This window comes from Syngnathus acus, chromosome 5 (assembly GCF_901709675.1).
Source record: "Syngnathus acus chromosome 5, fSynAcu1.2, whole genome shotgun sequence".
Classification (NCBI taxonomy): Eukaryota; Metazoa; Chordata; class Actinopteri; order Syngnathiformes; family Syngnathidae; genus Syngnathus; species Syngnathus acus.
In genome coordinates, this window is record NC_051091.1 from 11,147,751 (window position 1) to 11,175,540 (window position 27,790).

Here is a 27,790-nt window from a genome sequence, read left to right on the forward strand (position 1 = left end):
CACTTGTGTGTTGGCGTGACATGTTAGTAGCACATGGACTTTTATACATGACATAATATTTTATTCGAGCGCCTTAAAAGCTGTGTTGGTATTGCAGGGACAGCGCTACGCTGGTTCTATTCCTATCTATCAATCAGACAGGACTCACCGAGTGGTCCATGGTAATGCGACTTCTGAACTCTATAACGTTACGTGTGGTGTACCGCAGGTATCGGTACTCGGACCAATTCTATTGAATATTTATATGATCTCGCAGTGGCCTGTTATTAGGAACACCTGAGGATGGCGGTGTACCTAATGGAGTGTCCGAGTGACGTCACAGATCAAACAGCCAATCAGAAAGTGGGGGTGAGGGCGGGTGTGGCACTATTCACTTTCATTTAAGCTTTGACCATGAGTTTTCCCTAATGAAGTGGCCTGTTATTAGGAACGGCTGAAAATGGCGGTGTACCTAATGGAGTGTCCGAGTGACGTCACAGATCAAACCGCCAATCAGAAAGTGGGGGTGAGGCGGGTGTGGCACTTTTCACTTAAACCAGGGGTTTTGACCTCCGGTCCTGGAGGGGCCGCGTTCCAATATGTTTTCCAAGTTACCCTCGTTAAACACGCCTGCATGAAAAGATCTTGTTCATTTTCACGTTCTGCAGGAGCCCCAACTTTACACACAGGTGCACTTAACGAGGGAATCTTGGAAAACATGTTGGAACGCGGCCCCGAGGACTAGACCTGTGACCTTTGACCATGATATTTCCCTAATAAAGTGGCCTGTTATTAGGTACACTTGAAAATGGCGGTGTACCTAATGGAGTGTCCGTGTGATTCCCTCGTTAAGTGCACCTGCGTGAAAAGTTTTAGCTCCTGCAGAACGTGAAAATGAACAAAAACTTTTCACACAGGTGCACTTAACGAGGGAACCTTGGAAAACATGTTGGAATGCGGCCCCGAGGATTAGAGCTTGACACCTGTGACCTTTGACCAGCATATTTCCCTAATAAAGTGGCCTGTTATTAGGTACACTTGAAAATGGCGGTGTACCTAATGGAGTGTCCGAGTGACGTCACAGATCAAACAGCCAATCAGAAAGTGGGGGTGAGGGCGGGTGTGGCACTTTTCACTTTCACTTAAGCTTTTTCCCTAATGAAGTGGCCTGTTATTAGGTACACCTCTACACCTTCTATGTGCCCTCTCTGCATCCATCTCAGCCTGGTGATCCTGAAAGGGGGATCCTCCCATCTGTGGTCCCTTCTCAAGGTTTCTCATTTTTCCCCTTTTGGGAGCTTAAGATCAGGGTTCATGCTTTGAGAATAATTGTCAATTTTTTTCTACATGTAAAGCCCTTTGAGACTGCTTGTGATTTGGGGCTACACAAATGAACTTGACATAAAATTTCAATTATGACCGATGAACTAATTTTAAAATTTGTCAACTGAACATTGAACTAGTGTGTGAAATTACATTTCCCAACACTGCCAGATAAAAAGGATCAGTCGTCACCTTTTGGTTGTGTCTTTTATTTCCCATTTTACATTGACAAAAAAAGTCATGATCATTTCAATATAAGAATGCTATTATCATTTTTATTATTATTATCAATAATAAAAAATATACACAACCTCACGCATGCACGTGAGCTTTAAAAAAATGTCAAGTCACATCTCGTGAGGGGAATGAGCATCTCACCTTTTATTTTAGTTTTTTGGGGGGGCTGTAAACAAACATTTAGTCAATTTTTGTAATGTGTTTTTAGTGAGGTAGCTTTACAATTGGAAAACAAAAGACAATGTTTGAGTTGGGTGTGTTCAAAAAATGAATTGTGAAGCGAAGGCACTTGGTCAGCAAAGGAAATGCTATGTTTATATTTGCGTGCACACACATCATTTGTTTGGAATAAACTAGTATGGAAGTATAGCACCATTGTAAGAATACAAAGTAATGGTCAATCTGAGAATGACCTGCTGATATGATTTTTTTTTTTTAAGCGACATGTGTAAGTGGGCTTCTTTTTATTGACTTAAAGCAACACACAGAGCCCAAACAATAAATAAATAACACGGACACATGAAGCTCTGAAGGTGAGTTGCTGCTGTTGGTTGCTGCCATTCAGTGCTGGAACATCCTACGTGGTGAGTTCAATTTAGTGGGGGCAAGGGGGGTGGTACTTTTTTTTTTAACTTAGAAAAAGAAGTCCCATTTATTTAAAAAAAAAAAAAAAGAAAGAAAAAGTGTCTTGATTTCTCTCCTTGTGCTCCACTTTCATTTATTTGGATTTTTTTTTTTTTCCTCCTCCTGCATCTTCTTGGTCCTTACAAGAAGCACACGGCACCCACTTCCACTCCAAACTCCTGATCAGCGCCACCGATGTCCATGGGGGCGATGTCCACGATGGGAAGACGGGAAGTCTTCTGCGACCGGTACTCCAGGACCGTCTTGCCCCACTTGCCTGTGTGTCTCTGCACGGGCGGGCACAACGCAAAGCCGTCAAGCTTCCATAGCGGCCAAACTTTGTAAAATGAAAACATGTCAATTTCCTACCGTGCAGCCGTCCTCCATGACGCTGTAGGTGAAGCGGCTGTTGCCCTCGGCGCGGATCTCAACATCGTTGGAGCCCTGCAGCAGCACGGCCTTCTTCAGGTTGCCGGCGGCTGCGTCCATGTAGGCCACGCTGTTCTTACAGTGGTACGTGACGTTCTGCGACGCCTCGGTGGACAGCAGGCGCAGGAAAGTCATCTGGATGGCAGCCGTGTTAGGCGCCAGGTTGTCGTCGCCATAGCTGAACTGGATAGAAGCGAATGTGAGATTTGAGCAATGATAGTAAGATAAAAGAGTTGAAAAGTGCACTTACATGGAATCCTCCGTTCATGGTCTCTCCGAACCACACGTGCTTACGGTCCTTGCTCTTGCTGGACCACCAGTTCTTGCGCGGGATGCTGGATGGTTTGGAGCGGACGCAGGACTCGCCTGTCTCCATGTTGCAGAAGACCTTGATGGCGTCTACGGTGCAGCCCTGGTTGGGGTCGATCCAGTAATCTCCTGCGGGCCCACGGGGAGGACAACGTATACATGAGAAATTTAACTTCAGCCTAAACTTTCTGTAAGTGTGACAGGCAGGATTAAAGAGGATGAGACATTCAAGAAGCTTAAGCAAAAACTATGCCTCTTTGCTTTCTTCTTCTTTCAAATTTACACAGTGGCAAAGTAGCACACTGCCATCTAATGGTGCACAGTGGAATTACATCCATAATAAACAAGAGGCAGAATAAAATTGAGCTCTCTTGGTTTTATTTTATTTCAAGAACAAAAAGGTTTTCCAATGTTATTTTTTTGTATTTGCGAACTGCAGTGTGAAGTAATCGTCACCACTTACCGCTCTTCCAGTCTGGATGGCAGAGCTTGAGGTCCCTACAGGTGCGAGCTGGGTTCTTCTTGGAGCCCTCGGGACTACGGATATTCTCGATCTGGTTGTTGAGGGACTTGAGCGTGGCGTCCACCTCAGCGTCGTGTTGACGCAGGTTTCCGGAGGCCTGGTCGGCTCTCATGTACCTGAGAGGATCGGGAGCCTTCTCCGTGTGACCCAGGCCGGCAAAGGCTGACATGTCAATACCGGGGCCGGGGGGTCCGGGAAGACCGGGGGGGCCGGGGTTTCCAGGAGGACCCTGACAGACAAAAAAACGCGTTCATTTTCTACATCTTTTTTAGTTAGTTCAGTGTGCTCCCTCCCAGTCGTACTCACTGAAGGACCTGTCTCTCCACCGCGACCGCGGGGTCCGGGGGGTCCGATAGGTCCGGGCATACCGTTTGAACCTTCCTTTCCACTGGGCCCTGTAGGTCCGGGTGGTCCCTGCATTCAAAGCAACAGATTTTAAGCCACTGTAACAAATTAGTTTCATGGGAGAAATGTTTGTCCCCTCACTCTTTGTCCTGATGGTCCAGCAGGTCCAGTAGCACCTTGGTCTCCAGATTGACCCTAGAAAAGAGAAGCACATGGATTTTTAATGCCTTACTCAAATAAAAACTTTGCAGAGAAGGCAATCATGGTTGCTTACCGGAGGTCCAGGCAGTCCCTGCAGACCGGTGAAGCCTCGGTGTCCCTTCTGTCCTCTTTCGCCAGACTCTCCGCCTTCACCCTTATCACCACGAGGTCCTTGGGGTCCCTATGAACAAAGAGTCAAATGAGTGACTAAGTCAAACAGTTTGAGGAGCAGTTAGAATAAATTTGACAATAAGAAATGATTTAATTTTGTTATTTTTCTGAGTATCTCCTGTGCATTACTTGAGAAAATAGCGGTAGATATTTTCATCTTAGAGTTACGTACTGGCATTCCTCGGGCACCGGCAGGTCCCGGTGATCCGGCGGGTCCTTGTGCACCCTAAGTAATAGGGACAGAAAGAATAATTGCAGTGAGTTGCATGACAGTCAGCCAGGAACTTGACATTAACACAAATGCTTGCTTGCACTCACAGCTTCTCCTCTGTCTCCCTGTTTCCCGGTGGGACCGACCGAGCCTGTGGAGCCTGGGGCACCTGGAACACCAGGAGCGCCAGCGGGACCGGTGCTACCGCGGTCACCCTGAAGCAAAAAAAAGGTTTCAACAATGGTACTAGTTGTGATTATATACAGTTGCTAACAACAGTGAGCACAATTGAGATGGAAAGTTTCACCTTGATTCCAGCAGAACCATCTCTACCAGGAGGTCCATCAGATCCAGGGTTGCCCTGTCACATGAGCAATTGATCAATGTACACATAGTTGTATTTACATTCAGTGATGTAGATGCCCACATTGAAATAATTTTAATTTTAAAAAACAAACAAACACCTGTTCCTCTGTGCTTGAGGAGCTCAAGTAGTAAACGCATGTCGTATACACGTGACAAGCAAATTAATGGCCTCTGCCCAGCCCGCTGTGCTCTTGGCCTTTCACTGACCTCTCTGCCTGGCTCTCCTGCAGGTCCGGTGAGTCCGGGCGGTCCGACAGGTCCGGGGGGTCCTCGGTCTCCGCTGCCGCCGGGAGATCCTTGCTTTCCAGGTTCACCCTGAGAGGAAGAAGAGTTGGAAGTGAGTCATCAGCGTACGTGTATGTCAAACTGATAAAAGCCCCCGTGGATGGAGTTTTGAGTCACAATCGTGTGTAAAATGTCACGTCGTGACTTATCGCAAGAAATATAATTAGCATTTGGAACTCGGCAACTGATAAAAACAAGTGAGCCGAGGCTATTTTTAAGAAGGTGGCTCAAAATGAACTTTGCTTGATGTATTTTTTTTAGAATTAATTCCAAACGGTCTAAATTTAAAGGACTGCTTCCATCTGCAAGTAGTACGGACATGTTTCATCCTTCCTCCATTTTTATTTGATTAAATTTGAATCCGTCAAAAGACCTTCCATCGCTGTCTTTTTTCTTTTTTAACTACAGTCGATGATAAATCTGAGCTGCTGTAAACCGGCGGGCCCATTTACATCATTTAAATTTATATGAGTTTTATGAAGATAGCATTTAATTTTATATGTTTGACGACATTAGAGACTTTTATTTGATTGCTAGAAATATTGATAACACTAAAGCGATTTGGCGCTTCCTACAACGGATCTAACTATCCCAAAGTGTGACATAATTGACAACACAGAACACAAAAGACAAAAAAATAATTTCCTTAATTTCATTCGTTTGTTTTTTTTTATACAAAAAAATATTTTATAGTGATGTCGTTACGAAAATAATACTTTATATTTTATCTACACTGGACAGAACACAGAAAATACTTTAGCATTTTTAAGGCGTTTGACAGTCAGATCCAAGCATTAAATGACATTTTATTCTTTATCAAAAATCCACCAATATCCTGTATTAGTATTAGAGTATTAGATTAGTATTGAAAGTAGTAGTACAATTTTCATGATGGAAAAGTCAGGCAAACGCCAATCCCTCTCACATCCCTCTCGCTTTTATCCGGTCACATCCAACACGGCCGCCCGCCGATCGCCATGACAACCAATGTTACGTGACGTGACTGACGGATGCAGATGGCATCACATAATGTCATATTTTCTGCAAATATGGACATACAGTACAAACTTATAAAGGGCTGTTTTACAGCCATGAAAGGGAATCAAAAGACGGCATGACTCATGTCATGACGCATGATCTAGTTAAGGGTGGACATTCAATGTAACGTACTCAGTATTGGAGCCTATAATTGGGACTGGTAGGAATAAAAACGCTGGCCGCACACAATTCAGGCGAGTGTAGCCCACCATCTCCATAGTAGCAGTTACTCTCATTTGAAAGTGACGTATTTAAAAATATACTTACATATTTTTTATTTATATAAAATATATATAGTTATATATTATAATTCATGAGAATTCTTTTGAAACAGTAAAATCCACTACCTTTTTGTGCTATAAGGGTGACAGACCAAAGCTATAGCTCACGGTGAAATTAATCTTTTGTTATACTGAATGTTTAGGTACTTACAGAGGGTCCGGGCAGGCCGGGGAAACCTCTCTCGCCACGCTGTCCAGGCAGACCCACGATACCACGCTGGCCGGCCAAACCTTGAGGGCCAGAGGGACCGAGAGCACCCTGGGACAGAGGAAACGGGGACGCCGTTAAACGTCAAACAATAAGCATCAATGATGATGATTTGCATTCACACGTATGTAGCAGACAGCAGGGGCCCATCATGTTGAGTGCGTCATCATTTGTCAGATGGTATTTTCAAGACAGGTCTTGTCATCTGCGATTGTGTATGTGCACATGTGTGTGTGGAAGGTAAAAGCCATGAGGCCTGCCATCAATCTGTCAGTAAGACGTCCCTGCTATTACGCTCAATGACAGCTGGCTGTATTAATGGGTGAAAATGTCTCTGCGGCCTGACAGACAATGCCACTTTAAACTTGGAACATACATATCATCGTCTAAAAAAATGTTCCCCGCCACGCCAGTCTTGCATAGTGCTAAAAAAGGATGCCACTTACAGGGGGGCCATCCTCTCCAGGGTCTCCCTTCTCTCCAGGAGCCCCGGCAGTACCACGGAGTCCAGCATCGCCCTGTCTGCCAGGGGGGCCACCGTCTCCCCTCACACCCTTGGGGCCGTCTTTGCCCGGGGCGCCGGCGGGACCAGCAGGTCCAGGATTGCCCTGGAAAGTATCCAATCACATTTTGTATATAACTAATGTATATTGTCGTTTCTTGTGATGTGCATGTACAGTACAGTGTCAGTAATCATTGGGCGACTAAGCGACTTACATTGGGACCAGGAGGTCCGACTCTTCCGGCGGCTCCAGGGAAACCGGTAGCACCCTGAAAGAGAGCGAGGGAATAAAAACCCATCCCACAGACATTCACTAGAAGTGATGGCGACATTTCTGGGGTGTTGTGAGGTCACTTACGGGAGGTCCCTGAGCTCCACGGGCACCTTTAGGTCCAGAAACACCAGTGGGGCCCTGGAAAAGAACCACGCTGTACCTTAGTGTTAATTTCGTGGTGTGTATTCTATTTGACCTCAATTGCCTCATGACAATTAATTCCATGCAATAAATAATAACAATAACAATAATAATAATAATCTGTAGTAGAGTGACTCACGGCTGGCCCGGGAGAACCAGATGGTCCTTGTGGTCCTGGTGCGCCGGCGTCACCCTTCTGGCCAGACTCTCCCATCTCTCCCTTAAGTCCAGGTTGTCCGTCAGAGCCCTTGAGGAGAGACATGAACACTTGAGTCACTTGGATGCCATAATGTTAGCCCAGGATGGCTAACTGGTGGACTAGTGCTATGTGTTAGTGTTCAGTTATTATTTGTTGATTTTATTTTCTACAGAAATGCTGAGATGGCAAAATGGACATTTGTTCATATGTTCCAATATTGGAAATTACATTTTTGATCCAACATTTATCAAAGATAATTGAAAATGATCAATTTGGATTAATTTTGTACTAACATTTTTATTATTTTAATAATTATTTCATGTCATTGAGGAGAAATGAGTAGGGAACTTTTAAGGAATTTGTTTTCAAGTTTAGAGTAGAAGTAAGGAAATTTAGCAACGTGAATCTTTTAAGCTGACTCCTTTACAAGTACAATTGACAGTAGGAGACTGTTTTTGTCACGTTTCTATTTTGAGTGCATGTGGTGATACGCTGCGATAGCTATAAACAAATCACGACGTTGTGCGTCATCCTGACATATACTCGCTAATTAGCCATGCCAGCATCATGATCGTCTTTCTGTTACTTACAGGGGGTCCAGCAAATCCAACAGGCCCAGGAGGTCCAGTCTCACCTCTGTCACCCTTTTGGAGAACAGAGTGGTAAATGTGTGAATGTACAATTGTGACATTTTGCATTCATTTGGCAGGCTTAATGGGGGAAAACCTACAGGGGCACCACGGGTACCAGGAGCTCCAGAAGGACCAGCAGGACCGGATTCACCCTGAAGGGAGAAAACAGTAAAGAAATGTCACCAGTGTGTATTTCAAGAAGAATTGTGTGTATGAGGAAAAAGCAAATTTACCTTTTCACCATTGGGACCGCCAGGACCAGGAGGACCAATGGGACCAGTAAGACCCTGAAAAGAAAACCCTATGTTTAATCAAGGGGCATTTCCGTTGTTACTGATGGAGTAATGTGAGATAAACAAGTGTACAAAAGTATCTCAAATGTGCCCAGAGTGCAGAATCTGTCTGTTTGCACCTCAATAAAACTCAGCACAATTCACATTTCACCACCAGCACCACAAGTTAGGCCTGCTATCAGCATGTTTAAATTTTAGCCACCAAATTATCAGGTGCTGACAACTTCCAAAACACACAAAATTAGGTTTGTACCAGCACGAAAATCAAGATGGGCCAGTTTTTACGTCTGAGCGCACGTGCTCTATCTATGAAAAAAGAGCCCTTTTTTTTTTTTCTTTCAGCATTCAAAACTCACCCTGCCGCCATCTTTTCCAGGTGCACCTTCAGGTCCTTTCTCTCCAATGTCACCCTATGCAGGTAAAAAAAACCAACACATTTTATTATCAACAATTTTGCATTTGTGTGTAAACATATCTGAGACAAAAATGTTGGGACACATCCTTACTCTGTCTCCTTTGGGTCCGGGAATACCGGAGCCCCCTCTCTCTCCGGGCATACCCTGTAGACCGGGAGGTCCCTGCGCTCCGGCGCCTCCAGCGGGTCCGATGGCTCCCTAAACAACGAGACGAGATGTCAGACGTGAATCGATCTCAGAAGACGACCATTTATCAAATCTATGTGGGAATGTGCGGGTGGATATTAAAAATTAAGTGAATACAATTAAAATCATTCATTGGTTGTATTTTTATGTATTTTAATATTTTATTTGTAGCCGTACAATTTATTTACCAGCATTTGATTATGCTTAAATTCAAACAAGTAAATCACGCCGGATAACCGAGCGTGTGACAACAGCATCCGCTTCATCAATGTTGCAGCAATTAAAATGCCTTAAATGTGCCTGTGGCTGATTTGGAAACACACAGCTGATTATTTGTACTTAACTAATAATTGTTTGACGGTGAGTGCTGTGAAGTCTTATCACTCTATTAACAGTCGCCCTTTGGGGAAAAGCAGCCAGACAGAAAATACAGCAGGCAGCTATTGATTTTAGATGTAATAAACGGAGGGGTGACGTGTGTTTCATTTATGACTCATAATGACTCACCTTGGGTCCGTCAGTTCCAGGGGTTCCGGGCAGACCTCGAGGTCCCTGCAGACCCTGAGGACCGGCAGCTCCTCTCTCTCCGGGGAAGCCTCGCTCTCCCTGAATATCAACACAAATCGATCGGTAATGACTAATTACTATAATAATTGTTGAAATTATGCGCAATCATCAATGAAATGAAAGCGAGAAATGTTAACCTCTGTCAGTTATATTTCATAATACGAACATCATATATTCATTTTTAGAAGTTGAGGCTGGGTTTAAAAGAATTGAAAATCACTGAGTTAATGAATCAATTAAACACACATGCACAGACAAGTAGATGTATGGATCGTGTCAACGTACCCTGGGTCCAGTGGCACCGGCAGCTCCACCTTCTCCTGGAACACCCTGACGTGGGAGTGAGAAAGTGACACGTGATGACACAAGAATCGGGCCTCAGAGAGTCAATGCGATTTTTTTTAAAATGTTTGATTTGTACAAACAAAAAGAAAATATAATATTTAATTGAATGATTTTCATGATGGTGGCAAAAACGACCAAGATCTTTCAAGAATATATACTTCAAGAATACACAATGAAAATTCAAAAAATAAAAAAATATTGGACTGGAGCTACCTTGGCCATCTTGTATCAGTTTGTCCTTAGCCATATGTCAAAAACACACGTAGAGTACTAAACCTCATGATAGGCTGACTTGCAGCAAAAAACCCCATCATTTGCTAAACCTCCTTTAGGACTGAATAAGATTGTCCTCAAGCTCCCAAGTGGCTGGCAGCTGAATGCTGGTCATGATTGACTGACTACTCAGAGCGCACGTACCTGATCTCCAGGCTTTCCTCCCTCACCGGGGGGACCAGGGGGACCGGGAAGACCCTGTGTCCAAGCAACAGCACCATCATCGTGTGTGTGAGCATATTTCATTTACATATATGTTGCAATAAATATGACCAAAATAATACATACTGATTAATGGACAATACATTATAATAAAAGTTATTTTAAATATATATGACATTTTTTTTTTTTTTTTTAAATTATGTACATTTTATGCAAATGAGTGCATAAGTGAGACTTTCACCTGGAAACCAGAGGGACCAGGCTGCCCTTGTTCTCCTCTCTCGCCAGCGGGACCCTAAAATAAAATGTAAAATAATAACAAACAAACTAAAATCAACTCCTGTTATAAAATACACTTTGCAAAAGTCCCTTAGCTGTTTATAAAACTGTACGTACAGCAGGGCCGGGGGGTCCGGCGGCGCCAGTTTCACCATCTTTACCAGGCAGACCCTGAGGAGAAGAAAAGAGTACATTGTCAACATGTGTGTTCCATGTTTTGTTGTCGATGATTGCTCCACTTACTCTCAGGCCATGAGCTCCAAGCAATCCCTTCTCGCCAGATTTGCCAGGCTCGCCCTATAAAACAAACCACAGAGACCCAATGCAAACGTGAGAACTGATCAACAAAAAAAATTGTGTATAGTCGTTCACTTACAGTTGCTCCTTTGGGTCCGGGGAATCCCATGACGCCAGGCTGCCCACGGGCGCCCTGTGGGCCGGGGGGTCCTGGTCGGCCGTCTTCACCAGGAGCTCCCTGCGCAGTCCAAAAAGTCATTTGTCCAAAAAGTCATGCAGCACTTGTAAGTAATAAAATGGAAAAGTTGTTAATATTCAATGGAGGAATTCATCCCCCAAAACGAACGCGCAAGCCATGAAGTGAAGAATATTAAAATGTCCAATTGACACATTGTGACTGCTGAGCTGGTGGGTAATGATTGGATTGGTCATTAAGTGTGGAGTGCTCGATTACTAAAAAGAGTCTCGGTGGCTGTTAGGATGCTAAATCACATCACAGTCCCTGATGGTCTTTTTTTTTTTTTTGATTGACAACAGTCATACAATTGGATGGAAGGCACTCACAGAAGGTCCAACTTTGCCTTGGGGACCGGCATCACCGGGACGTCCAGTAAGACCCTGCCAACAAAAACAGATCATTTGCATACAGATGAGTTGCACATGCCCATTGAGGGAATTGAATCTTCTGCTAGATTGCCTGATGAATAAGTTACTACAGCAAGAAATAGAAAATATATAAATGAGCTGAAGGTAGTGGAATTTGTCCTGATTAAGGATGAAACACTTTACGGTTTACTGATAAACCATGGTAATAATTCAGACAGCTTCAAAATCTAATTATTGTTAATATCGTATTTAATGTCAAGAGTGCATGTCTTTGCATCCAAACAAATGCAGACATAATTACTTTGTAGATGAATACAAAGAAATGTCAAATACACACTTTTTACTCTTTTTTTTTACATTATTTTGCATAGTAACGTTTTATTATGTGTTTTTTAAAAATCTTTTCAAATATTATAATATATTTTCAAAATTATTTGTGAGCTTTCCTAATTTTTCAAAAATATTATATTAAATATTATATTTAATGTCAAGAGTGCATGTCTTTGCATCCAAACAAATGCAGACATAATTACTTTGTAGATGAATACAAAGAAATGTCAAATACACACTTTTTACTCTTTTTTTTTACATTATTTTGCATAGTAACGTTTTATTATGTGTTTTTTAAAAATCTTTTCAAATATTATAATATATTTTCAAAATTATTTGTGAGCTTTCCTAATTTTTCAAAAATATTATATTAAATATATTTAATTTTGATATTTGTGTATATGTGTACTTTATTTGCATATTCCCCAAAATATTTATTATTTATTTTCCTGTAAAATATATTTTCTAATATTTAATATACTCATCAGATTCTTATTTCTCCTGTAATGCAATGCAATAGAACTTACTCTGGCACCGGGCAGACCGGACTCTCCGGGACGGCCCGGGTCACCGCTAGCACCTTTGGGACCACTGGCACCTGCGGGTCCACGCTCACCGGGGGCACCCTAACAAAGACAAAGGAAGAGATAAAGAAATAGCATTTACAAACAGGCCTTTCATTCCAACCCCCCAAAAAGCCCACAGGAGTAGATAGGCTCTCCTTTTAATGGCGTGAAGACTTTCATTGACCTGCTGAAGATGAGCAGATTAAATTCTGGCAGGTTCATTTGAGCGTAAATGAAATTTGTGTGTGGGGAGATCATGTTTAATGAGATTCTGCTGTTGACATGTGAGACATTTGGGTCACCGGTGTAGAAACGGATTCGAAGCTATGCTTCCATCAGGTGGCCGTGACATGGTAGGACATGTTTGAACGCTTTCAAATGTATTGCCTTTCTGCTATGCTACAGATGTGTCAGCAAAAACTGGATGCTGATTTTTTGGGAGTTGAAGGTGAAGGTGTTCAGAGGATTAAAATTTAATTACACCCATATCAGAAGAGATAACACTGACTCATAAATGACATTTTGCAAGCATGATAGAAAAAATGTTGCAATTGCAAGTTGACAAAGTTGCACTCTATGGGTGCTACCGCCCATTTCTTATCTAACGCTAATGCATTTTAATAAGAGTACATTTCCATTTGTGGTAGCAATCACAATCTTAATTGCTCTCTTTTTGGAAAAGAGGACATGACTCACCTTGGGACCTGCCAGACCGTCTTGACCTGGGAAACCGCGGTTGCCAGGAGAGCCCTACAAATAAAACAGTCACTTATGGATAAATGGGTGGATGGATACTTATTTTCCAAGACCTTTAAAAAAAATACGTATTTGGCCTCTTCACAAATATTGTGCTTCATACAAAAAGGTTTGTAACTGCATGTACACAAAGATTGCCACAAGATGTCAGCAAAGTCATGGCCTAAATAAATGAAGCTTCTCCCCTCATTTTTGTCAAGGTACTTGACACCCAGATACCACCAGATGGTGCCAAAGCAATATTTTTTAGACATGGCTACGGCCTATGCATAAATAACAATAAATAGCCAACAGAAAAAAAAAAATCTCAGGTTTGATTGTGCTGTAAACAACTGGAGAACTTTCAGATTGTATATATTTGACGGTACTCACTCTCTCCCCGGGAGGTCCGATTGGTCCAGCACCACCGGGTTCACCTCTTGGTCCTCTCTTACCCTCTTCTCCTTGTGGACCGGGAGCTCCTTGGATTCCAGCTGGTCCCTGCAAAGACCCGCCATTTTTAGAACTAACTACAGTACAGGAAACATTCAAATAAATGCTAAAATTTAAATAAATACTATTTTTTCTTTCAGACAAAATATTTGGAAACAATAAGCTATGTATCTATTAAAATGTATCCATTTAAAAAATAAAATTGAAATAAAACTTACAAATTCTCCTTTAGGTCCAGCCTCTCCCTTGAAGCCTATGATACCTGGATCTCCCTGAAGGACAAAACAGGCCAAAAACAGACCGTCATCTGCAAATATTTCCCAAGTAAATGTTCATGTATTTTCCAGATGAAAGCTACTATCTCTGGTGGCTGTATTATGCACAGTGATCACGTACAGATGTTCCTTTTGGCCCGAGAGGTCCGGTCGCTCCCTGAGGCCCGGGAGGCCCGCGAGGTCCGGGGAAACCGGGAGCGCCTGCGATACCGGGAGCACCCTTCCAAGCAAAACACTCAGTCTTAGTCCTTTATTTCCAGTTTTATAAGAATATGAGTCAAAATAATCGTCAAGTAAGACCAGGACAGTTTTTTTATTAACTTACAGATGATCCTTTAGATCCAGGGATACCATCAGTACCGGGGTTTCCCTTAAAAGAACAAAATGCACAAGTAAGCCTCCCCACATTAATTATAAAGGACAATGAGAAAGAATGTCACGTCAAATCACTCACAGAAGCGCCAGAAGGTCCAGATGAGCCAGGTGTGCCGGACTCTCCACGGGGTCCCTGTGCACCCTCGGGTCCACGAGCACCAGTGGGACCAGCTTCTCCCTGATAGACAAGCAAATGTTGAGTGAGGGCTCCCTCTAGTGGTTCATGAAATAATTGCTCACTAAGTACAGTTCAGTTGTATTTAACTTTTAAAATCAATCATTTCATCTTTATTAACATTTTGAAATAATTTATTTATGAAAAATATGTTAAGTTTGTGTGCAATACATTTAAATATAATTATTATTTAAGTACAGTTTTTTTAGTTGATCGCTTTTCTATTTCGTTCCTATTTTGACAGGGCTTTAGCGCCATCTTGTGGCATTCCAGCACAAACACAAAAGCCACAAATTAGCGTATTTTAGAGAATAACAGTGGGTAGTTTAAAAAAGTGAATAGGTGAATTTGGAGATAGTGAACTAGGACTGTAGCCTACGAATTATTATTTTACATTCAACTCAATTTTTGATGCATTCTCCAGCTTCTGGTTGGTGTGATGTAAAAAGCCCCCTCAGCCTTATTGGACACTTGCCAGATATCACAACACACGTTCATTGGAGAGTAAAAATGGGAAATTCCAGACAAAATATGTGACTCATTTTGACGTCAGGAAGAGCTTTGAGGGGGATATTCTTAGTCTGGGTTTATCCAGGCAAGTTTCTAAAAATTCTTTTGTTTGTTTTGGGCCCATTTAGCGCTTAAATGTGATGCATCAAGTACTGAATGGGTTTAGCTGCATGTCTAGTACAGTCATCAAATGTGACAAAAAGAGTAGTAGAGTAGTGGTACAACTAATTTAGTATTTTTTAGTTTTTTTTTTTTCAAATTTAGTCTACCAATGTCAAAACGGTGGCCACCATAAATAATTTTCAGAAGTGGCATTTTTAAGACCTCTGAGCAGCAGACACGCATAAAGTGTCACATTGAAGGATAATTAAGGTTGCTGTCATTTTGAAAGGGACTTTTTAAGGGCACCCTTGTCAAGGATTTCAACAGTCCTCGAGACACTCAGAATAGAAAATAAAAAGGTTGCTGACATGCCAGCATGACTGCTAGATTTTCCAAAGAGATCTTCCATTTGTGAATTCCCAGAAGACGGCAGAGAATCAACCCAGAATTCAGCAGGAGCATCTGCACATTCTGGATGAATAAATCAGAACTGAGAAGGTTGGGGGGGACGGGACCCTCGCTCCAAGTTTCCACTCAGACTGCCGCTTTTAAAATGCTTTTCAATACAGCGCAGCTTTCTCTCATTTCAAAGCATGACCAAGCTTTCCTTAACATAATCACAATTTCATGTCCAGACTCACAAAAGACCTTTCTTCTTCACAAAGGCACAAACTGTTGTGATTGCTCTCTGTATTAGATTGAGAAGAAGTATAAAAACCGTGAGAACAAATTGGTGTTTGTATATTTCTATGGGTAGCATTTGATGTAAACACAGATTGCATCTTGAAAGGCCGATAATTGATTCGCTCATTAGTTTGATTTTGTTACATTTTATTTAAAATTATTTTATTAATATCAATCTATTTGATTAAATATTGTTAGGGAATTTTGTTTGTTTTAATGCCCTTTGATAGTATCTAAATACATTTCCCAACATTCCAAAAACATGCATGGGAGGCCAATGGACCACTCCAAATAGTCTGTAGGTGTGATTGTCAGGGACAACAAACAAGAAGATGCACAGAAACTTTGAGACTGACCTTTGCACCAGGGGAGCCAGGGAAACCCGGAGCTCCAGAAGGACCGACTGGACCCTATACAAGAAACAAAAAAAAAGCCAAAAACGTTTTAGATGCCCATAAGGCAGGTAGCAAGTCAGACTTAAGATGAACAAAGGTCATTTATATAATTGGACACCTACCGGGGGACCAGCAGGGCCGGGCAAACCATCATTACCGCGGGCACCCTGAAATAAACAAAATAAATGTCAGGACATGTTCAATAACATATTGATTGCTGAATTATTTGAGGCACTCACAGCAACCCCACTGGGTCCAGGACGACCTCTCTCTCCGGGCAGACCTCGGGGTCCCTGTGAAATGGTCACAATGTAAATTTTTGCCCGCAACTTAAAAATCATATCTTTGAAATATTGTGAACATACATACCATTGGTCCAGGAGCTCCATTCTCTCCAGGAGCACCAGATTCTCCCTGCACACAGGAAAATCAATGTCAGCATCACTGTCTTATTAAAACTTAATTTAAAATTGTATTATTATTATTATTATAGAACAAAGGAATTTGCCCAATAAAATTTATCAATTTGATTTGATTTATCAATGTAATAAATCAAGATAAGAGTCTGATTTTTTTTTAGATGAAAAAGACATCACTATTAAATTTACAATTTTGTTTAAGAAAAAGTCAAAATTGAAGAAGAAAACCACACGTATTTATTTTTTAAATATGTCGGTCTTACCATAAAAGTTGCCTTTAGAAAATCCTTATCAGAAATAAAATGGACTTTTCATGTCGCCCCCCCCACCAACTACACAAATACATAACGGGGTCCTAAAGGATCAATAAACATAATAGACCATCTTATACCTTTGACCCAACAGCACCGGTCTCTCCCTTTGTACCATCAAGACCAGGGTACCCCTACACAAACAGAGAAAACATAATTAATAAACAATCTAAAAAGTTGTAAAGCATGAAGAAGAGCAAGAGCCTTGACTGACTCGATGTCCTTTGATGCCAGGCAGGCCAGGCGTTCCGGGGAAACCTCGAGCTCCCTACAAAAGAGGACAAAGAGAACATAAGAATTTCAAAAGCAAATTAAATTCTTTCGGGTTTGATCCCGGTTTGAAAATGACCGTCACGCCTCCATCTGCAGTGAAGTAATGTCACTCTCACCTGAGGTCCAGAAGGTCCACGTTCGCCTGATTTTCCAGATTTTCCAGCTTCACCCTAAGCCACAAACAAAAGTGTAAAAAAAAAAAGAAAAAAAAATAAATCTTGTGAGCCTTTTGTACAGTGCTGCTTCTGGTCAATATTAGAATTATTGGAGAATTGCTAGTGGATACATAGTGAAATCGAGTGTATGCTGCCATCGTGTGGCACAAAGGAAAATTGCATGCTGGTGTCAGGAACCTCACAAAAAGTGACTTCAGTGGAAATGAGTCTTTTCAAATCTCTATAATTTATTGCCTTTCATTTGCAACTTTTACACACTCACATCATCTCCAGGTTTTCCAGAAGGTCCCGGTGGTCCGCGGGGTCCCATGGGACCCTGTAAACATCGAGGAAACAACCACAGGTATGAGACTAAAATAACAATTTCAATGTGCACCCGTCCAGCTTTTCCCAGTTGGCGAGCATTGATTTTAATCACACATAATGATGCGCCGTCAAGGGGGAGCAGCAAGATAATCCCAAACGCCGCAGGGAAAGATTAGCGCAGCCCCCGGGTTCAATCTACCTGCTGAGGGATTGGGAAAAACGCAGCCAAGGTCATGTGATTTCTGGAAGCTTCATTTGGGGTAAATAAAGGGGAGGAGGAAGCAAAGAGCTAGCGGGAGTGAAACTTTGTCTTCTAGCATAAATCAATAAAAGAAAAAAAAAAAAAAAACTGATGTTATTACAATCTGCACATGGCCACTCAGTTTTCACTCACAAATTGAGCAAAATGTTGAATTGGCTGAGCACGATATAGGACGTTTTTTTACGCTCATTGCCATTATATATAGTGAGGTCATGTATTGAAAGAGATACTGTAGTATAAAGTGTGTGGAGGCGGGAATGACACTCACAGATTGTCCGGGCTCTCCAGCCTCTCCCGAGCTGCCTTGGAATCCTTGAGGGCCCTACACAAATATACAAAGGCATGTTAAAAATGTCACTTCCCCAAATAATAATAATAATAATGATATGAAAAAATAAAAATAATAAAAGTGAAAATGCAAGCGCAAAAAATACAAATTAAGCTGTTCTCTAAAAAAATTGAAACAATAAAGGTATTTAAAAAAACAAAGTAGAAGTGCATACGAAGAAGCTGAGTTTTTATGAGCTAACATACAGTATTGTCTGATACTGTAATAGTACTAATAAAGCAATTAAGTTTGTGTATGACTATTATAGGGCCTCCGGGCATCCATATTTTAAATGCAAAAAATAGGCACATTTTCATTATGATAAATTAAATGCAGTGGTTGAAATCCACAAATAATGCTTGTAGTCTACACACAGGAGCTTTTTTCTTCTCCTGCAAGCACCTGGAGGTTTAGACACGTATCCTTCAAGTTGAGACCCGTTTGTGGACATGACCTGCCTAATGCTTTTTCTTCTGCAGGCTGGGAGGAACCTGCAAGGCCTTCAGGTGAGGGCGAGAAGGTGAAGACGAAGAGGGCGGGGGGGCCAGACATAAATTGTTAGGTGAAAGAAAAAAAAATGGAGCTGGCGGCTGGGAGAACCTGCCACTTTGTAAACATATGGTTCATCCTGGTTGCGTTACACTCAATTATCAGGTGTGTGTGCATGACAGGTAGTGACTCCAACGTTTATACTGTCAAGTGGGTACTTACAGGAGATCCAGTGGGTCCAGGTGGTCCTCGGGGACCCATTGGGCCCTGGAAAGAGAACAACATCATCAGGAATGAACAGTTTTGAATTCATTTTCTTTCCCGATGTATGAATTTGCAGGCTAACTGGCACCGCTAATGCTTATGTAAACAAAGTAGCTCAACTTCCTGTAAAATGTGGGAGGGGCTATTTTGTTCCCAAAAATGTGAAAAGTTGGCATCTGAATCATTGTCCAAATCCATTCATTGAACCAGGGATGTGCATTTTTCCAATGGAGCAATCTTGTTGTCATCATACATGCAAATGATCTTGCCACGACTGTAAATGTCACATTTCCTTCAAAGATACAAATATCTGTATCGTAAGACTATTTGATACATATCTGGATTATCGATATATTTGGAACAATTCCATTTGATACACTTGCAATTTTTAAATCATGACGTAGAGTCTGTGTACATGCTTTCAATGCTTTTCAGCAATTATCTTCAAACGTACTTTGACTTTAAAGGGTCTTACAGAAGTTAAACCAGTAATTCTACCTTTTTCAGCACCAGTTTCTGAATGTCTACTTAAGTACAGTATGTGAGCGAGCACTTTTGCCCCCTTTGATGGTGACAGGATTTGAAGCTGGCTATAAAACACCTTAACTTTTCAGGCCTCGGGCTAGACCACATGTTAAAAAAAAAAAAAAAAAAAAAAGTCATTTGAAATTCCACAGTGTCATCCGCCCTGGTTGCATAGCTCCATGGTTGACAGTTGTGCATGTTTGAACTCTGCATGACTTGGACGGCGGACAAGCGCAGGGCTACTTGTTCCCCTTAGCAGCAGGTGAAGATTCCTGTGACGCATTTCTCTTTAGCTCAGCCTCAATCTCAAACCCCCACCGCACCCACAAGAGAAAATCACATTCTGTCAAACTGATGAGCCAAACACTCACATTGGGGGGAAAAACAAGAAATTAAGTGTTTTTTACATGAGAAGCGCAAGTGGTTAGCATGTCTGCCTCACAATTCAGAAATTCTGGGTTTGAATCTTGGCTCCAGCATTCCTCTGTGGACTTTGTATGTTCTCATCATGAGACAATGACATTTTTTCCACTGGGTTAAGGAGGTTCTGATGCTGCTCCACTGTAAAGTGTAAAACTGGAAACAACTTTACTGATGCACAACCACCAGTAGATGGCGCCATTTTAGCACTAATATGTGAGTCTATTGGGAGAAACAGCTGCATTGTGTTTTATTGCTAATTATAAAATAATAGAAAAAGGCAGAATCAAACTTTTTTTTCCCCTTGAGAATTTAGCAGATGCTCTATAATGACCGTTCGTGAATGTTAACGACAAGCACTAGAAAATGAATGAAAGTAATGAAAATATTTTACGAGTCAAACATATTCCCTTATAAACACGTCTTTTAGCGTCTTGGCTCAGCTTTAAAATAATTCCTAAAAAATTAAATAAACACACAGTGGTCCTCTGGAGGGAATGAAAGTCACCTTTGAGTGGGAGCGGGAAGCCTTCACCACCGTGGCTTGAGAATTATCAATGGCGCTCTGTCGGGTTAGAACTTATGCATATACTGCATGTGTGTTTAAGAAGTTCTCAGTAGCAGTGTTGTTCCATACTGTCAGGGTCCTGCGTGGTTTTTTTTTTTTTTTATTTAAATTAAATGTCACCCTTCTAGGTGCCAAGGTAAAGCCACTGATCCGGTCCTGAACTTCTAATTCCATCTTCCAGAACCATTCCAGGTAGAATAAGCTTCTTTAGTTGAAAATCTTCCGCTTTCCTCTCCTTTCTTGATCGCTTAATTCCCCCCTTATGATGATGATGATGTGTCCATCTTGTGAAGCTCCTTGTTCGGTTTTCTCTTTTAATAAGCTTTGTGACATATTGACGCGCCCTCGCAAAAGGAACCAAGCTGAGGGTAAAGAAGGAGAAGTTGCTGGCTCACCATGGGTCCTTGCATCACGCCCATCTGAGCGCCACCGCCGGCCTTCTCGTCGAAGCCACCTGCCATTTGAGCAGCAAAATTCTAGAAAGAAAAAAAAAAAAAGATTTTTCTCTCAGTTGTAAAGTTAAACAAATGGTTTTCCTTTACCACATGCTGGGAAGGACAGATTTCTGTGTCCACAAGATGGCGCTGTTATTTCCCATTCAAAGCATGCAGTAACATCTTTTACGGTTTTCAGCAACTGAATTGTGTCTGTTTATTGTTGTTGCCGTTGGCTAATGCGGTTTTCGGGGTCCTTGGTTTACAACGGAGTTGTGTTCCTATGGTGGCAACGTAACCTAATTTTGAACATCGACAAGCGTCTCGTGACACTTACTCCGCCAAGGCCGGGGGGCCCATTAGGTCCTGGTGGTCCAGGTGGGCCAGGGTTTCCAGGGGTGCCAGGCTCGCCATCTCTGCCACGGGGACCGGCTGTTCCCTGGAACCAATAAAGAAAAATAATTTACTTTACTATATTTTTTTGTGCTAGTAAGAGGTTTAATAATAAGCACTGAAGTGACAGTGACAATGACTGTGTGCGCCTCTCCTGGGCTAAATTTAAAGGGAATGAGAGGAGCCGCTTTCATTGGCTGGGAAGCAGTTGTTTTTTTTTCACTCCACAACAGCGCAAACAACCTTTTCTACTTGTGCCCGTCTACGAAAACAACCGAAGAAACGAAACTCTAGTTAGAATACATTTTGCGCTAGGCTTGCGCTGGGCACAAAAAATGACTCAATTCATCAAATAACCAGAATGACAAAAACAAAAATAATTGATTTCATCTAATTTATCCACTCATTTCATTATTTCACTAATGACTGAAATGAAATGTGTAAATTTTCACTTTCAGGACATGTCCAAGGAGGCAGATGATGATTGACGAGGTCAGACCAAACTAGGCAAGGATGCATGTGTTGACAAATCGCAAGAATGTGCTGTAAAATGTGTTTGGTGTGCGTATGTACAACATATTGATCGAAGAAAGGAATCGTGTTTACATTACGAGCTCACGACAGGCCCTCTTGTGTTGCTTAATGCAAATGACACGAGTGAATGAAAGGCCGCCTTTCTGTCAGCCCATACCATCTTAAGAGGAACATGCTGTACTTCTTGAGTCAATTAAAAAAATAAAAGAAAACAAACTGACCTTCCCTCCCTTGTCTCCTCTTGGTCCACGTTGTCCCTGCTCCCCTGGTGGCCCCTGAGTGACCAAGTCATGTTAGACCACTCATTTTATGTGTGCAATGAATGAATGGATGAATGATTGAGACCATTGGGCCAGGGAGTCCTCTTGGTCCTACGACCTGTGTTGTAAAAGAACAATTAAGAAATCGGTTAGTAAATAGAGAATGCAATTCTCGTCAAGGCTCTGTATAAATGCTGAAGCAATTCATGTGGTGCAATTAACTAAAACGGAAAACATATTGAAGTGAGACTAAAAAAAAAACTTAATGTAAATGTTACATTTTTAAAACATATCCATTATTAAAAATAGAACCATAACAATGAACACTTCAACAATCCTTTGCAGTTTGAATAACTTTCCACATTTTGCATGTCAAGGCATTAGCGCTAATGGCTAACCTCTGAAGGGAAAACTTATTTAAACCAAAGATAAGATAAACAATTCCATTTATATTTTCCGCTGCAAAGTAGCATGCACTCAGAGGGTCAAAGCATTTCCAGGTGGCGACGAGGAAGGACCTTGTAACAATTGGACCTTTCTATCCCTTTGCGTAAATATCAAATTCAAATATAATCTCCTAAATTTGGTGGGGAGATCACTGAGTGGTGTTTACTTACATCGGTAATATCTCCGGGTTCACCTTTTTGGCCCTGTAAGACAAAACAAAACGAAGAAAAAAAAATCAATAGATGAACAGATAAATTACATTGAGTGCATGTGTTTAATTTTTTTCAAAGCTCACCTTAACTCCAGGTGTTCCTGTGACGTTGCAGTAGACGAGAGAAAGCATTAGCATAAAGTTGAACAAATAATACAAAACCAGCACATCTTTAACATCTGTCGGCTTGCTGCTAACCGCTTATTAAGGGATTTCAATCTCCCTACTCGAAAGAAAAACCTGCATAGAAGTAATATTTTGGCATCCCTAGTTGCCCATTTGGATGTTGCTGACTCTCCATCTTAGGCGAAAGAGCGTTGAAGCAGAAAGCGGATGTTTCGTGCCGTTCGCCGAGCAGCAGGCGACGGCAGAAAGCGCGTTACCATATATTTTGTTTATTGACATATGAGGTTAATTAAGGAAAAAAAACATTATGTATAATGTATAATCATTTTGAAACATTAAAGAAGCCAGTCTTCATGATGACTTCAAAAATTCTAGAGTCAGTCAGCAAAAAGAAAAATTAGCGCTAACAGAAGCCAAATTTGAAAATTTGTAATTCTAATAAGAAACTGCAATTTAAAACTGCTGCTAGCTGTTGCACAGTTAACAAGCATAAATTGCTGGCGTCGGGTTGAAATCTCCTGTCACATTTGTTTTCACAAATCTATGATATTTGTGAAACAAAAAAACAAAAAAAAACATTGGCTCTCTTTGATGATGGCAATGTTTCTATTTGGAATGTACACGGATTCTGCCCGACGCCAGCAAAATGAACTGAAACTATAAAAGCATTTTATTCAATCAACAGTCAGGCACTTGATTTCACTCATGCTTCCTCAGGGAGTTTTTTTTTTCTTCAAATATAAACCTCATTCATGAAGACTTAGTAGACAGGCTGCCACAGTTTTCCCCCACAAAAGCACACAGAGAGCATGAGGGATGTGAAGGAGAACTGTGAAGCTGCGTCTCCTTGACTTGAGCTATTTCCTTTAATAGCTCCCACATGTTTTGTTTTTTTTACGCCAGGCAAAGATTATTCCGGCAAGGTGGGGCCAAGGTGAGCATGTGGAAAAAAAACTTTAAGGAAGCATTTCAGTGAGATCTGCTCTTTCATGTCTTTACTTTGAGTGGGCAAACAGAAAATAAAGCATCTTCTTGTCTTGCCCCAAAGTAAACAACATGGATGGGTAATTTATTTATGAAAAGATTGAGGTAAATAAATTACAACCAATGGGCGGCGAAGGGTCAGCGGCGCAGATGGGGCAACACTCTCCGAATGGGATTTCAGGATTGGGGCAGCCTCTGAGCTCCTCGCAGACTATTTCGTCGCACAGGACGGTCCCGGTGTCGCACACGCAGATGCGACACGGCTCGGGCTTCCACACATCCTTGTCGGTATAGCGTTGGCCGTCCTGCAAGCAGCTAAGGGCATCCTCCTCTGCGCCGGCCAGAAGGCACATGCGTCAGGGCGCGTGTGGAGGGGGTGATAAGAGTAAGTAAAAACATTAGATGGATTTCACAGAAACAGGTGCATATACTTCTTATCAGCACCAATTCAAAAAGACAAAGCTAATGGCCCCGGAATAAAAAATAAAAAAAAGAAAACCTAAGGGCAACAGCGAATCATAAATAAATAATTAAATAAATAACGACCACCCAAAAGCATTTATTCCCTTCAAATGCTTAATATGCATTATACCCTTGAAAAATAGCATATTTGGACAATTGGACATACAACTTTTGTAAAAACGTAAAATAAAAATACCTCCTAACATAACTTCTTACATAAAGACACATTCACCCCAAATTGGGTCAATTGTGGACCACATTGGTTTTAACAACTGGGATTTCATTAAATTTTCAGCCAACCACTGGGTGGCGCTGTAATGCTACAGGATTCAACCTTGCAGAATCTGCACAGGAGCTGGAGGCCATGTGCAAAAAAAAAAAGTTCCCTATTGGGCTGGTTTACATTTATTGGACATGAGAAACAGACTTGGCATTCAGATATCAACTTGGCACACGAATCCAATGCATCTCAATGCTGCTACTGTACATTAAAGCACATTAAAGCAACCCCCTCCCCAACAATGATCTTGCTTATGGTTACTTCCATACTTGTCTGTCCTTTTTATCACTGGAGTTGATTTTTCCACTGACAGATGCTTTAACTGCATATGCAAGTCATGCGAGGGTCTACAGAACACACACACACACACACACACACTACACACACTCTCCAAATACAGTAGCCGTGTTTACCTTTTGGAAATGTTCTCAGGTGGAGGTGATTTAAAGACCCCCGCATGCACCATGAATGAATGTGGCCTTTCTGGAAGGGTGGACAGAGCTGGCAATTCACTAACTTTTTGCCTTGCAGGAGCCAACCTTGGTGCCAGGGGTTGAGTGATGGGGAGGGGGCTCAGCTTTCATGCACAAAGCTTTTTACTTGTTGTCAAAAGCACATGTGTCCACCTAAATGTCTAAAAAGACACTATAATGATGCAAGTAAGACGTCCCTCTCTATCCAGAAGAGAAGACGTGTGTGCGTGTGTGTGTGTGTGTGTGTGTGTGTGTGTGTGTGTGTGTGGAGCACAAAGTGTTCCCAGGTGCATCTTGAGGAGCTGTTTTCCATCTTATGCTGTCTAGTGAGCTTTTTTGCACAGCAGGCTCACTAAAAGGGTCAAAAAGTGACCCAAGCCTCCTCAGATGACTTTACTACCACTTTCCAGCCAAAACTTTCTTACCCTAGTTAACAGTCAGAAAAGACATATTATAAGACAGGGGCTTCTGTTTTGGTGAGGGTAACCTGAGACCTAACTGGCTTCTACGTTGACCCATTTTTAGGTGAAAATCCACCTTGAATTGGCTCCTTCTCTAGAAGATAACAAACGGCCCTGTCTTCTCTATTTCTTCCCAGACCATCTCCTGCTTGCACGCAGGCCGACTGTCGCGTTTTATGGGCAATCTTTAAAGCAGATGGAAAACGTGCTTCTGGAATATTATTCCTGGAGCCGCTCCTTCACTCTTAAATCTCTCATGAGTACTCAATTTGACTTTAGAGGGACTAAAGGGCCAATTTATGTGATTACTGATGGAAGGACATTCATTTCATATTTTCATGCAAACATTACGTAAAAAGAGAAGGCAAGCTCGAATCCGCCTGGATGCCCTCTGACGGCAATGGAATGTGATCACTTTTCACTAAAGGCCCTTGAGCCTGACCACCTTTCACTTTTTGCTCAGTAGCTCCTCCTCAACCTCAAAGTCAGTGGCTGTCTGGCCCATCGACTTTCTCTAGTGGTATGCGAAAAATGGATGGATGGATGGATGGATGGATGATGGATGCAGATAGTGTATAGATATAGATACATAGATATACGTATTTATAATATGTAATGTCTTGTCACCGTGGAAACGCAATTTCGATCTCTTGACGTGAAGAAATTGACAATAAAGCAGACTTTGAGTTTGACTTTGAGATAGTGATGGATACAGATAGATTCATATTGATCGAGAGATGGATAGATAGATTATAACAACTTTTGAATCAGTTCAGTACATTTGTTAAGTACAATTCAGTTGTATTTAACTTTAATGACAATATATAGCATTTTTTTAATTTTCAAATATTCATTAAAAAATGTACTCGTAATGGTACAATAAGTTAAAAAATGTAAGATTTTTTTGCACAAAAAAAAAAGGTTGGTGACCACTTGGGCCTACTATGCTAATTTTGCTCATTATGATGGAACGTTAAGTGCCACTTATGTTTAAAAAAAAAAAAAACCGCTAGATTTGTCATGCACATTGGTTGCACATGATTAAAATGTTATAAACTGATGTCATTTGCCTTCCATCTGAAAAATAAATAGTTTAACACATTTTAATCACCACTTGTTCAAATGACTTACGTATGTACATTCAAAGGAGTATTTCCAATCTATTTTTGAGTGTACAAACTTGATGCTTTATGAGCCTGGCAGTGCTCATAAAGCACCCACAGGTGTTCATCCTTAGAGGAGGAGGAGGAGGTGGAAGAGTACGAAAGGCACCCAGGGGAAGTCAAAACTAACTTTTGAGATTTGGCTCCAGCTTTTGTCAGTTATCATTTTTTATTCATAAAATGAAGTCTTTATGCCGCCAAGGGAACTGTCCCACTTATTATCCAGAAGGTCCTCACAACTATTAGTCACACACAAACACACACACACACACACACACACCTGAGCTTGCAAACTTTTTTCCAACTTGCGTGTAAAAGCTTGGCACCTTGTGCAAAAAGATGACATTGAGATGGAAGAAGGAGTCAGAGAAGTAAAGAGCACTTACGATTGTTGGCCTGACATCTGACAAGGGTTAATAAGCACACTTGTGCGGCTGCGAGTAGCAGTAGAGTCCTTGAATCCAGGAAGCTCACCATGTCTAAATATTAGACACGCAGTGGCCCTGGAGGGAAAAAGAAGTTCTTGCGCAAATGGAGTCTCTCAAGTATCTATCCACCAGTGATTTCAAAGCCGCACCATCCGACAGTCACCCTTGCCGAGCGGTGGCGAGGGGAGGAGGAGGAGGGAGGGGGAGAATCCGACAGGCAGGACTCGGACCTGCAGGAACAAGCTTAGCACCAACCGCTTTGAGGGCCACAAGCGGTAGTTTTATGTCCCCGTTGCCTTCAATGAATCTTCGTATATTCCCGAGTATCAGCCCGGCCCCTTACCCCCAGTCAGGCTGAAATGTGAGCCCACTTTCCCTCCCATTCTGTCTAGCAGGTCCCCCCACACACCTCCCTCCATCAATCCTAGACCACTCCCTTCCCCACGTGCTGCTACTGAAGCCCCCTTTCCAAAAAAGAACTTTCTTCCCAACTTTGCTGCCCTCCCCCTTTCCTTCCTGTAGGATTCAGAGAAAGCTTTTCATGAATTTTT

At 41.8% G+C, this 27,790-nt stretch overlaps 1 protein-coding gene across 2 annotated transcripts; it reads right to left on the reverse strand.

Annotated features, from left to right (window-relative positions):
* Positions 1-1,495: 1,495 nt before the first annotated feature.
* col2a1b (collagen, type II, alpha 1b) lies at positions 1,496-27,557 on the reverse strand. 2 transcript variants are annotated; one of them, XM_037251936.1, is made up of 54 exons: positions 27,198-27,557; positions 24,094-24,303; positions 22,947-22,963; positions 22,822-22,854; positions 22,290-22,322; positions 22,166-22,219; positions 21,355-21,456; positions 20,979-21,059; positions 19,029-19,073; positions 18,258-18,311; positions 17,684-17,737; positions 17,362-17,415; positions 17,187-17,240; positions 17,053-17,106; positions 16,612-16,656; positions 16,482-16,535; positions 16,365-16,409; positions 16,204-16,257; positions 14,456-14,554; positions 14,327-14,371; positions 14,123-14,221; positions 13,945-13,998; positions 13,667-13,774; positions 13,235-13,288; positions 12,500-12,598; positions 11,601-11,654; positions 11,176-11,274; positions 11,043-11,096; positions 10,917-10,970; positions 10,762-10,815; positions 10,503-10,556; positions 10,026-10,070; positions 9,681-9,779; positions 9,078-9,185; positions 8,928-8,981; positions 8,512-8,565; positions 8,377-8,430; positions 8,237-8,290; positions 7,587-7,694; positions 7,391-7,444; positions 7,248-7,301; positions 6,977-7,138; positions 6,474-6,581; positions 4,926-5,033; positions 4,660-4,713; positions 4,460-4,567; positions 4,314-4,367; positions 4,044-4,151; positions 3,911-3,964; positions 3,731-3,838; positions 3,365-3,653; positions 2,843-3,030; positions 2,533-2,775; positions 1,496-2,450 (listed from the first exon to the last, which is right to left on the reverse strand). In XM_037251936.1, exons 1-54 carry the CDS (start codon positions 27,286-27,288, stop codon positions 2,304-2,306), a joined length of 4,476 nt encoding a protein of 1,491 aa, XP_037107831.1. In that variant the 5' UTR covers positions 27,289-27,557; the 3' UTR covers positions 1,496-2,303. The 2 variants fall into 2 exon arrangements, with proteins under 2 accessions (XP_037107831.1, XP_037107832.1); XM_037251937.1 differs by lacking the exon at positions 24,094-24,303 and having other exon boundaries at positions 27,198-27,556.
* Between the last annotated feature and the right edge of the window lie 233 nt (positions 27,558-27,790).

Coding starts and splice junctions, on each gene's coding strand:
- col2a1b (XM_037251936.1), bottom strand. CDS start 27,288: ATGGTGAGCTTCCTGGATTCAAGGACTCTACTGCTACTCGCAGCCGCA. Junction 16,258..16,364: donor CCGGCCCTGCTGGTCCCCCG/GTAGGTGTCCAA, acceptor TTTCTTGTATAG/GGTCCAGTCGGTCCTTCTGG. Junction 8,431..8,511: donor GCGGTCCCAATGGTGAAAAG/GTAAATTTGCTT, acceptor TTCTCCCTTCAG/GGTGAATCCGGTCCTGCTGG.